Below are 12,534 nucleotides of genomic sequence, written 5' to 3' on the forward strand. Positions count from 1 at the left end.
TTTTCTCTACGACGTTTTGTTTTAATATATTAAAAACTAGATGAAAAAATCAAATTTCTCTAATAAGGTTCGGCTATCTTGCCGCAGCCATGTAGATTTATGACATTATAGGCGAGAAATGATATGTTTTATTTGACGTATTGGACAGATTCAATTTGCCGTATAATTTGCAGGTTTCAGGATTACGAAATTATTATATTTTTNGAAAACTAAACTAAAAATAAAATTTCATAATGCAAAAAATTTATTGTCACTTCTCACTCATGACATTATAAACTAAAATGGCTACAGCGAAATAATCAAGCCTTAATAGAGGAATTTGATTCTTTCATATAGTTTATTTATACCATATATAGTATTAAAACGTCATACACTTCATACAAATTCCCACATTTTAGCGTAAATGTTAAGTTCTTCTCATATAGTGAAACTATTTAACATTTATTCTGTTTCTGTTGATACAATATTTTACGCATAAATTCTATGTTATATAAGATTGATTTGAAATCCTAATACAAATATTAGTTGAAAATAAAATAATATCTATATCATTTCAGTGCTACATAAAAAAACTTTATTGCATACGTTTCTTAAATTATAATATTTTTTGGAATATATACACTTTAATAATTTCGTACTATTTTTCTCTAGTTTTTGATATTTATATATTACGTACGGTTATCAATTGTTGATTCTACTGTTAAATTTTATTTTCATTACATTATTAACATTACATCTTTTATATGAAAGTATTGTATCTAGGAGTACATGTTATAGACAGCGTTTTAAGTATCATTTTAATCAAGGTTTCTGCACCAAAAGCAAAGTGCAGCGTATCTCCAGTACAGGGGATTGGTTTCGAAATTACGCGCCGAGAAGCCAGATAAGGATAAGAAGAACAGTGGTGCTGAACTGTATTGTCCTGAGGAAGCACTTAGTGACAATGATGATAACATGGATAAGTCTCAAAAGCACAATACGCTATATGGTGAGTGAGACTCGAATATACGCGAGCGATGGTATTAGTTACACGATTATATTTAATATGCGTCGTTTTTTGCATAGTAGATCAACCGAAGGACGATAATAAAGAGGAACGCAAAAGAAGAAGACGTAGTCGTTGGGGCGACGCGGACATTAAAATTCTCGTTACAGAAACAAATGTATCTCCCAATATTAGACCAGGTGCTGCACTTTCGCAACCTGGTATAGCTATACCGGGACAAATCGGACAACCTGCTGTTATAATACCCTCTCCGCCCAAGGGGCAGCATGTTAAATCGAAGAATCCGATGCTTACAAAGATTTCACGAAACGACCCGGCACTTATCCATTATGCGAGACAAACTTTCGGCACACTCGATCTGAGCGAAGAACAATGGAAAAAGGCAGAGGATCATTATAAGGTATGCTGCTGCTGTCGTATGTTGTGTACCAACCAATGTAACAAGTTTTAAAAAAATTTTACTAGAAATATTGTGGCTACATACAGGATGTCCTGTAAACTAGCGGTACAACCAGAGAGGGGATGATCCTACACGAAAAAATAAATCGAAAGTATAGAGTAAAATTTTTCCATACATCAGTTTTTTTTATCATCACAGCTTATTGTCGCTTTTTATGCGCTCGTTAGCTCACACAGAATAATTAATTTTTCATTAACTATTGCGGATTTTGCAAAATGGTACATAACTTTTCTGCTCAGTTCAACTCGTTTTACCTTCGCACTAGCGATTGACCGAGAAGTTTCAGATACCCTGTATATGTATAAATTCAACACTGATTTTTCATTAGATAATCTATTTCTATGTGTATATACGTTTCAGATAAATATTTTGTACCAAAATCTCTTAAGGAAGAGGGAGGAAGTGAAACGTTTGGAGGCGCAAGGAAAACACAAATACGAGTACGACAGTGACGAAGAGACGGAAGGTGGTACATGGGAACACAAACTCAGATCCGCTGAAATGGAAGCGACGCAAATGTGGGCTGAGGAATTAACAGCGCAGGCGGAAGGTAAACACCACATTGGCGATTTTCTACCACCAGACGAGCTGAAGAAATTTATGGAGCAATATAACGCCGTGAAGCAAGGGAAAGAGCCTGACTTGAGCGATTACAAGGAATATAAATTAAAGGAAGATAACATAGGTATGTTATTTATTTATAAGAAATAAGGTTAGATCTAATATCTGAGGCTTTCGTGATGATGAGAAAATGTTGGATTTGTTTTCATTTGTCATTACAGAATCCTGTATAATATTTCTTTACTTATAGGTTTTCAAATGTTACAAAAGCTTGGATGGAGTGAAGGACAAGGTTTGGGTAGCGAAGGTAGCGGCCGTATTGAGCCAGTTAATAAGTAAATCTTTTGTTACATATATTATTTTTTAATGTTAAATCTTTCTCGAACATCTTTGATCTAATCATTTTATAATTTCAGGGCGACAAATAGGCTCGATAGTGCAGGTTTAGGATCTGAGAGACCGGATGGTGTATCCAGAGACGATGATGAATTTGACGCGTATAGAAAAAGAATGATGCTCGCATATAGATTTAGGCCTAATCCATTAGTAAGTACTATGATTGTTAGAAAAATAATTCATGAAGGGAAAGGTGGTATTACGGCTCCGCATTTATATTTTGTACAATAACTTCGTCAACAATCAATATTTTAAATTGAGAACTGAACGGTTATATTCGTTATATTCGTCAAAGTGTCGTTTAATCGATTCTAGACTTAAAGTTATGAAATATTTATTACTTTGGACGTTATTTATAAAAATGTAACGACACTGCTTAATGGGTTAGAGAAACAGGGATGTGACCTCCAACTAAAATAGATTTAAAAAATTGGTTTTGTTTAAAATAACACAGATAATTTTGTCATAAAATTATATATGTATTCAAAATAAATAAATTCTTAGAAGAAATAACAATGAATATAACCGTTAATTTTTAATGTAGATACTGACTTACTTGTCAGAAGATACAATCTGTCAGAAGGTCAGCAGTGCAGATAGAAGAGCAGCAGTGATCTAGATAGATTAGAATCAATTTATTGAATAATTACTTCGATATTGAAAACCTCGAAAAAGAGGTCGTATTATCAGTAGGGAAGATGAGAGAGATTTGATATCAAGGAGAGTTGGGACAATGTTATTTTCTATCTACATTTGATAGTATACTTTTGATTAAAACACAGCTGATATGTCTATATGATATGTATGAGAACTTAGTTTACCAAGTTGTAAAAATTATAATTTTAAATCAAGGTAAGTAAAACCATTTTTGACTATTTACTTGGAATTTTTTCCTTATTACGGGAACACAGCAAAATATTATGCTATTGATTAATTTTGCACAACTTGAAATATGTACTTTGGAATCATTTTGAAATACATAAAAATAAAAATGCATTATAACAAATGTCAGCTATTATTAGTGTATTAGTGCCACTATGTAACAGCGGGCTAATAAATAAGTTATTTATTAATTCATAAATAATCACACATTAAAATTCACTATCTAATAGTGGAGATATTAAGAGAGGCTATAATACCACCTTCTCCTCTAATAATGTTCGGACTGAAATATTCACATGTCTATCTCGATCATTGTGTTTCCTCTTTTCAGAATAACCCAAGAAGACCTTATTACTAAAAGAAATTAATGATGCCAGAAAAATTTATTATCTTAAACATGTTCTTTCTATTATATGAAATAGTAGATTGTCTTTATTTTGTATATTTGAAGAATTGTACATTTCATTTTAAAATATATTTCTTATAAAGTCCCTGTTTTTCCTTGAATCGTACTGTCAAAATATGGCTTTGACGATATTCAATGTGTATTCGCGAATAAAATTAGTGATATGTTAACAATATAGATAAGTTTTTTATAATGATGATTATGTAATTTTTCTTTTTTTTTTTGTTAACGTAGAGAATATTGCATATCCTTTCTTGGCTAAAAATTCTTTGGTAAATATGAGAGATCGACTTTTTCTTTACGAAAATTTTTAATAAACATGAAAGTTTCATCGTTATTTTTACATTTATCAACTCTCTCTCACACACACATGCACACATGCGCGCGCGCTCATACATACACGCACACTATTGGTTCCAAGAAATCCCTACGAGTGGATCTCTAACACCATTTTCTGTTGATATTAGGTCTGTTCGTTTTCGTTGCACCGCTGAATTAATGCATTAAGTGAGGTGAAAAAACATATTCTTGTCTCACTTCAACTTATTGCACTAGTTCAGCGAAAAAGAACAGACCTATTACTTCGAGCTAGTGAGAAATGCACATCGAGTCGATGTCGATTCGATGAGTCATTTCTCGCTGAGGAATATTTACATTACTATTTAAATACTAAACGTGTTAGTAGTACAAATTACATGCAGTAACTAAAAAATAAATTATCCCTTATGGAGGATTCACACCTTGATAGAAAAGCAGCAGCCAATCAGAACTCGCTCAAGCCAGCTGCACCGTGATGCTTGTTTTCGTGCTGGATTGTTTGCTAGATAGAAATACTGCGTTCTGATTCATGCATTTTCAAAAAGGGATGATAATACACCAATCAAAACGCAGCATTTCAACCCAGCAAACAATCCAGCACGAAAACAAGCATCATGTGCCGCTAGTTTAAAAAGCAGAAACTGTCGATTACCAGTGCGAGTTCTAATTGACTGCTGCTTTTCTGTCAAGGTGTGAATGCTCCTTAATACTATCTTGCAGTATAATGAATTATATTTCGGAACGGGAGAATAGTACTGTTAATAGGTCTGTTCGTTTTCGCTGCTCCGCTGAACTAGTGCAATAAGTTGAAGCGAAACAAGTATATAGGTCTGTTTTTTTTTTTTTTTCGAAACACTTTCTGCACTAGTGCACACCAATGCAAGGAGTTTACACTAAAGCGTTCTTTTTATCGAGAATGACGTCATGAACGCTGTTCGTTTTCGCAGTGCAACAGCATGTAGTGCAGGCAGTTCAGTGACCTGAGTCAGGAGGTAGTGTAGTCAGTGCAGTGCATGAAAGTGTAGCTTGGAAGTGCATGTAAGCGTAACGGAAATTTATACGAAAAGTCTCTATCAGGTATGTGGCTTGCATTATATTGAAATGTGTGAAACATCTTTATTTCATTTTCAAAAATTGTTAATATTATACCATCACACACACATACACAGCAGAAATGTTCAAACATACCACAAGGATGAATTTAAGATGTCAAGATATCTTTATGATTTTATATTTATTTTATATTTTGCCATTTATTTAAATTTATGATCGGTAGGGTAATATAATATTATAAATTATTAATAAATTTGCTATATAATAGTGGTTGTATTAAAACAAAATCTTTTTCGTCAGAAGAATCAAATAATGCCATGTGATGCGCCATGTTGTTTACTACACTCTAGCGTTTCTGGGGTGCAGCAAAAACGAACAGACTTCTTCATTGCACTTAGGCACTGAACTGAACTATTCTGTACTAGTCTTTCCCAGTGCGGTTCAGTTCAGTTCAGTTTTAGTATATCGAAAAAAAAAAAAAAACAGACCTCATGTTTCCTTACTTCAACTTATTGCACTAGTTCAGCGGTGCAGCAAAAACGAACAGACCTACTGTCCATACATTTCGGAACTTGCTCCACGTCAGGATTACATTTGGTCTCATCAGTCGTGTACGAGAACTCTTGCGGTTGTGATGCTGAGGCTATGTTTACATCTCTTTTAACGTATATTATTTATTAGGTAAAATATTTATTATAATTAATTATTGCAATTTTAAGTTTAATTTAAAAGACACTCTTTAAACATCAGATAGCAACATTACATTAATAATTATAATTTTCCACTGAACCGTATAACACATATACGCAAAATGTTTTTGAATGAGAAATAATTTCTCATTCAATCGAATATGTGCTGATGTAGCTAAATTAAATAATTACCGAAATTATAACATTATATAATCCATACATTATATCATTTCAGAGGTATATAAAAGATGTTATAAAATTCGTAAAATATATCATAATATTATTGAGATGTTTTTATTATCTTCAAGACATCTTATGTCTCAATTTAAGATATGTTAAGGATATCATATTTAAAACTATTTTTGGGTATTTGTATAGCCAAAAATTATATATTTGTACATTTGTTTAATATGTTTTTTGAGTTACTTTAATATAGATTTTATTATTTCAATGAGAAATGAAAGAAAATGCTTTATACATTATTATACATATTATTTATGTATATCATTCTTCAGATGTTTAATGGTGTTGCTAATTTTGACGAGAAAATTAAAGTCAGGTTTCTTTTTCGACATACTGTGTATACACACTATTTAATATGACAATTATGTATTCATATCTGTATTTGATAAAATGTAACGTTAAAAAAATTTATAGACAAAATAATATAAAAGAGTAAAGTAGTGTATGACAATGGAAAGTTATAATTTTAAGTTATTTATATCTTTATAAAAAATTAATTTATTGATTTGACAGACAATGGAATCTACAATGGAAAGGGGACGAAATAAATATAATGAATTGATCATTGAATTATCAGATTCGGATGATAATGACGATAAGATACTTTTAAAATCAACGAATGAAAATCACATAGCGGTGGAAAATAAAATAAAAAGGAAAATTAAAACGAGTATAGAGCTAATGAAAAAGACGTCAAAGATAAATGCACAAAGCAAAAATGTCGAGTGTTCTAAAAAAGAAAATTTAAAAATATCTAATGAAAAGAAACGGAAGCTAGAAGCAGTGTCATTTACTAATTTTGATATGGAAGCGTTACAGAAAAGGCAGAAGAAAGATTCAAACATAAATACCGACATAAAATTAAATCCTACTCTTACACGATGTATGGAGTGGACAGACGTCGATTACATAAGTGAGATCAATAATATAGATAGAAACATTGCGGAAAATGTAGTGAAACTTTTTAAGGAGGACAACACTGTGCCTTTTATCACACGATACAGGAGAGATATGACCGGATCTATGGAACCGGACAAATTGAGAGCCCTTAAAAACAGTTTCGATGAAGTCCAAATTATTAAACATCGTGCTGCGACAATTATCAAAACAATCGACAAATTGGGGAAGTGGTCGCCGGAAATTCACTCTGTTATAACATCTACAAAATGTCTCGCCGATCTCGAATATATTTATTCTTTATTTAAACCAGCAGCAAAACGATCTCTGGCAGACAAAGCAAGAGAATTAGGCTTGTGGGAAATCAGCGATGTCATTTTGCAAGGGCAACAAATACCGCCGTTAGCATCTTTCATAGACAAACAAAAGGAAGGCTTACGAAACGAAGAAGAAATAGAAGATGGCATTGTGCATATAATAGCAGACCTTATTAGCAAGAATAAGGAAATTCTCGAGAGAGTTATTACTTTGCGAAAAACGACCGCCATAGAAATACAGACAATTCAATATAAAACAAAAGAAATTTTGAAAGATAAAAATATAGTGGACAAACAGAAGTACGAGATGTATTTCAATTTTAAAATAACTGAAAGGAACATTAAGCCGCATCAAATTTTAGCTATTAACCGGGCCGAATCGAAAAAGATCCTCAGTGTAAAAATCGTTATTCCAAAGACTTTTGAACAAGCATTCAGGAAATATTGTTTGTCACTTTATGCACTCACAGTGAAAGCGACAGAGTTACATATGAATTTACTTGGCAAAAGTGTCGATTATGCTTATAAATATCTGATTAAGCGACTAGTAACACGTCGTGTAAAAAATGAGATGAAAGTCAGAGCAGAAACGGCATCCATAGAGGTTTTTGCAGCTAATGTTAAGCAATTGCTTCTAGCTTCTCCTATCCGAGGTAAAATTATCCTTGGTATAGATCCAGGTTTCAATCATGGATGTAAACTCGCTGTTGTATCAGAATGCGGTAATCTTCTCGATTCTAGTGTGATATATCCGCATACGAGTTCCAAGACGTCTTATGAACATTCGGTTAATGTATTGGTGAAGTTAGTAAAAAAGCATAAGTGTACGGTATTAGCTCTGGGAAACGCTACAGCGTGTAGGGAGACCGAAGTATTTCTCAAAAAAGTGATAAAATCAAAGGCGTTCGGCTCCTTGAATGTAACATATACCATTGTCAATGAAGCTGGATCTTCGATCTATAGTTGTAGTCCTGAAGCAAAATCTGAGTTTCCGAATCTTGATGTAAATATTATATCAGCTATTTCCATAGCAAAGCGTCTGCAGGATCCACTAGCGGAATTAATTAAAATAGATCCAAAGCACTTAGGAGTTGGAATGTATCAACATGATCTTCCTGAGAAACAATTAATGAACGCGCTAAACGAAGTAAGTGAACTTTTTATATTTTATAATAATAACAATAAATAAATACGAGAGAGAAGCAATAAATCAATTGAAGTAATTAAGAGATATCAGCCTGAGAAAAGTAAAAGAAGATATCAAAATCTCGTACTGAAAAAAGGAGAAAAAATATGAGTTGCTGTAATCTGGTCAAACAATTAATGCCAAGTATTACCGACAATTCATACGTTTGAGCAACGAAATAGAGAAGAAATGGTCGTTTATTAGCCATGGAAGTCAACATAATAAGGGAGAATTCACACCTTTACAGAAAAACAGAAATGCAGCAATCAGAACTCGCGCTGATAGTAAGCGGTAGATAAAGCATAAACTGTCAACTATCAGCGCGACTTCTGATTGACTGCTACTTTTCTGCTTTTCTGCTTTTCAAGACATGAATTCTCTCTAACGCTCAGCCGCACGTCGCAATAGGGACGAAGGATATCATTTATTCGTTAAGCTGGGAAGTTCTCCTTATTCATCGAATTCGAAAATCCTTCGGTTTACCATATATTCCGATCACTCCAATACCACTTGACTGATATATTTTAAAAGTATGGAAGAGGTCCGAAAATACTTTGATGATGTTATCGACTCAAAGCCGCCATCTTTTTTTCGAGAAGGGATTCGTCAATTGTCTAATCGATTAATATGTTTATTTTTATTTAACCCTTAGCGAACGAATGCCGCCATATTCGCAAATATAATGTCGCAAATATGGCGGCATTCGTTCGCTAAGGGTTAATAAAGGTTCAATTTTTTCAAAAAAGCCCCGGATTAATTTGCGCACTTAATAAAGTTGCATTTTGTTTAATAATTTAAATCACATTTTGTACTAATCATAATTGCAAATGAATATAAAAATTAGAAATTAATTATCTTTTAGATCTAATAAAAATTCGGTAGTCAAAATGTTATTGATCACAGGTGATTACAGAAGCTGTAAGTTTTGTTGGAGTCGATGTCAATACAGCTTCACAGTGTCTTCTGCGGAGAGTGGCTGGTCTTACAAGTTCCAAAGCTGCAAATATCATAGAGTGGAGAAATAAGCATGGTGCGTTTCAAAATAGAGCGCAAATATTAAAGGTGAAAGGCATTGGCAACAAGACGTTTGAGCAGTGTGCAGGATTTATAAGAATTTTACCAGAAACGGCATTAATTAATCAAAATACAAAGAAGAAACCAAAGAATTTGCAGGACGAGTTAAATTTGTTAGATCAAACGTGGATCCATCCAGAATCGTACATAATAGCAGATAAACTTGTAGAACATTGTCAATGTAATTTGAATGATCTTGGTACTTCAGAGTTTATCGAAAAGATAAATTTGTATGCGAAAGCAAGCTACTCAGAATTAGCTGTACAGTTTGATACCGACAAAGCTACGATAGAAATTATAGTTAAAGGTCTAACTATGAGAAATGACGAAGATATACGTTCAATATTAAATCAACCGCTGTTCTATGATAATATGCAAAGTATTGATGATTTGAACATCGGTGCTACATTAAACGGTGTTGTACGAAATGTCACACACTTCGGTGTGTTTGTAGACATAGGAGTCGGTAGAAATGGATTAATACACGTTAAGTATTTAAAAGATCAGACTCTATGTATAGGACAACATGTAGCGGTAAAAATATTATCCATTCAGCGAGATCGTAATAGAATAAGTCTTGAATTGATGAAAATATTGTAGATAATTGTATGAATTTTAATTAGCAAACATGTTGAACATATTAATAATGCGTAGTATTAATCGTGTAACGTATTATCGACATAAGAGACCTATTAATGGTGTCAGAAACGTTATTAACATATCAAGTTTGCTAACTACTTTTTTACTCATTTTATACTATAATCAGAACTATTAAACTAAATACAAAAATAATGCCTTATTCCTTTTTTGTTAATTATTATTATTAATTATTAAGGAAAATGTATTCAATTATATATATATATATATATGTGTATATATAATAACTTTCAACGTAGATTGGAAGTTTGTTTTTGCATACACATGCACTCACATATATCTGTATAGAGTATATTCAGTAAACAAGAAACATTAAATTTGCCTTTCGAAATTAGTGGTCCAGCGGAAAGACTAGGCCGAGTGAGTATTGATACTATTGGATTGGGACAAAAATTCGTCGCAGTTTTTAAGTGAAATTCGAAGACAATGTTTAGATATTTGTATATATAGAGTTATTCAATCACATATGTGTCATTTTATTTCACTACTTTTCGCCATCTTTGAAACACACTGGTTAACGGTGGCTCATTTCGTTCTCCCCAGGAACCTTTCCGCTGCACATTGTTTATCCATTTTTCATTGTCTGTTCGTTAAAAAAATGAGTCGTTTTCGTTGCATTTAAGCAGGGAAACGCTGATGGAAATACGGTCCATTAAATTTTTATTTTCCATTAAATTATGAAACACCCACTCACATCGGCCTAGTCTTTCCGCTGGACCATTAATTAGAAAATTTTACATTAAATTAGCCCATCACCTATGTGGACCATCGGAACTCTCCCAAATTTAAGCAGTAAGTTGATCAACCAATCAGTATATTTCTTTACATTTACATATTCCAACAATTTGACCTTAAACAGAAGTAATTAGATTTCAAACATTCGAATACGCAAACCTAAAGCCCGTATCATGTGACCGGATGTCACCAGCTGAATGAAAACATTGACGTTTAATCATCCAGGTCCCACCGAACCTTTCGAAGTTAAGTTCCTCACGGATCCCGTTGCCCGTCCACGGTCGCCAGGGCGTTTTTTTTTAAGCCCAAACTTCGCCCAAACTCCAGACCCGGGAAGCTGGACCGGCCAAGTCTCCCCAGATATGCCGTATTATAGGGTGTGCACGAGGGGATTTCCCTCCCCGGCTCCGAAGAGAATGTCCGAGCCACGGGACGCCCGTCAGCGGCCCACAGTATGAAAAATGGGGAAACACGCAAAGAAGAAACAAAAGGAAACACTTACTCTTTAAACAGATAATATGAAATCTATTTGTAATATCAAAGAAAATTACCAAAGCGGCTAATGATAACCAAATTAACAAAAAATACGGATTCATACATACTATAAGAACTTAAAATAAAACTAAAAATAAAAAAATAATAGGATAGACTTGAGATCAATTAATACATGTAAGTAATATGGAATAAATTTGTACATACAATACGTATAATACGACGCGACTAACGATAAAGAATATGATACAGATGACACAAAAGGATATAGAAATCGAAACAACCAAATAACATGTAATTGTGAGACGGAAGTATTCCGCGAATAAAGATGCCGATAAAGAAAACGTATCGCAACGCAGCGTCGTTCGCGGCTTCTTTGATGTCGCTCTATTGCGACGTATCCCCCTTGTCGTGAACGAGTCCCGACAAGATTGGCGCGATTAGGTGACGCAATCCGCGTTGGTTATCGCGTAGAGCCGTCCTTTTGATCCCCCCGCCGACGATGAGTTTTCTCCCTAGCGGAATTCCCCGATTCAGCGTGCTTACGTCGCGATTCGCGGATTTTCGCGCGTGTGACGTCTCGGGTTTCCGACGCGGGGTTTCCGGGAAAAAGGAAGATTACGCGGAGAGGAACCGTGGCAATCTTGTACGCCACTTACCGTCGCAGCGGCGACCGGTCGTTCTCCCACGTCTCCTAGGCCCCAACCAGCAGGTTCGCACCAGGCCGTCTTCGCAGGTTTTCCACTTCGGCAGCAACTCCTCGAGGATCCTTCGTCTCAGCAGTTCTCGGCTTCCTCGAACATGCATCCTTTCGCTTCCAGTGTCTGCATGCCACTGCCCGTCTTTCCCTCTTCTTTTATTTCAAACGTTCTCCCCCTTCCGCGACGCTCTCCGATCCGCTGGCGGCCCCCGCCAATCACAATCGCCCCTCGCATTCGTGTTATTTTTTGTCTGCGGTATCCCTAGATCTACTAAGGCTGTTCTTATCGAATGTATAATTCTCGAGAAATGACTATCCTTATAGGGTCAAATAAACTCTTCTTTTATCATAAAACTATTCCTTTATAATAACTGTTCTTTCAAAAACAAAGTAAACTTTTCTTATAAAATAAAATTGTTCTTATAACATAGCTGTTCTTATAAAATCGGAATAATCTTTTCT

At 34.2% G+C, this 12,534-nt stretch overlaps 2 protein-coding genes and 1 long non-coding RNA gene across 5 annotated transcripts in view; 2 read left to right on the plus strand and 1 right to left on the minus strand.

Annotated features, from left to right (window-relative positions):
* The window catches only part of LOC106751535 (SURP and G-patch domain-containing protein 1-like), a 7,565-nt gene extending 3,769 nt beyond the window's left edge, over window positions 1-3,796 (plus strand). Inside the window, exons 4-9 of one of the 3 annotated variants that reach the window (XM_014632436.1) lie at window positions 807-988; window positions 1,066-1,406; window positions 1,827-2,151; window positions 2,278-2,362; window positions 2,444-2,573; window positions 2,968-3,180. In XM_014632436.1, the coding sequence (XP_014487922.1) occupies window positions 807-988; window positions 1,066-1,406; window positions 1,827-2,151; window positions 2,278-2,362; window positions 2,444-2,573; window positions 2,968-3,042 (1,138 nt within the window). In that variant the 3' untranslated portion in view covers window positions 3,043-3,180. Of the gene's footprint in view, window positions 1-806; window positions 989-1,065; window positions 1,407-1,826; window positions 2,152-2,277; window positions 2,363-2,443; window positions 2,574-2,967; window positions 3,181-3,636 lie in introns of those variants that run through there. The other 2 variants (XM_014632450.1, XM_014632443.1) reach the window with 2 other exon arrangements.
* Window positions 3,797-5,558: 1,762 nt separating this feature from the next.
* On the plus strand, window positions 5,559-10,903 carry LOC106751557 (S1 RNA-binding domain-containing protein 1). The gene is made up of 3 exons (XM_014632459.1): window positions 5,559-5,763; window positions 6,528-8,375; window positions 9,318-10,903. The coding sequence occupies exons 2-3, from the start codon at window positions 6,531-6,533 to the stop codon at window positions 10,086-10,088; spliced, it is 2,616 nt and encodes an 871-aa protein (XP_014487945.1). The 5' UTR covers window positions 5,559-5,763; window positions 6,528-6,530; the 3' UTR covers window positions 10,089-10,903.
* On the minus strand, window positions 9,185-10,985 carry LOC106751558. Its single transcript, XR_001375068.1, has 2 exons — window positions 10,902-10,985; window positions 9,185-9,411 (listed from the first exon to the last, which is right to left on the minus strand). It is a non-coding gene; the product is annotated as an uncharacterized LOC106751558 (long non-coding RNA).
* Window positions 10,986-12,534: the final 1,549 nt, after the last annotated feature.

Source organism: Dinoponera quadriceps, unplaced genomic scaffold, assembly GCF_001313825.1.
Source record: "Dinoponera quadriceps isolate SergipeBrazil2010 unplaced genomic scaffold, ASM131382v1 scaffold46, whole genome shotgun sequence".
NCBI lineage: Eukaryota > Metazoa > Arthropoda > Insecta > Hymenoptera > Formicidae > Dinoponera > Dinoponera quadriceps.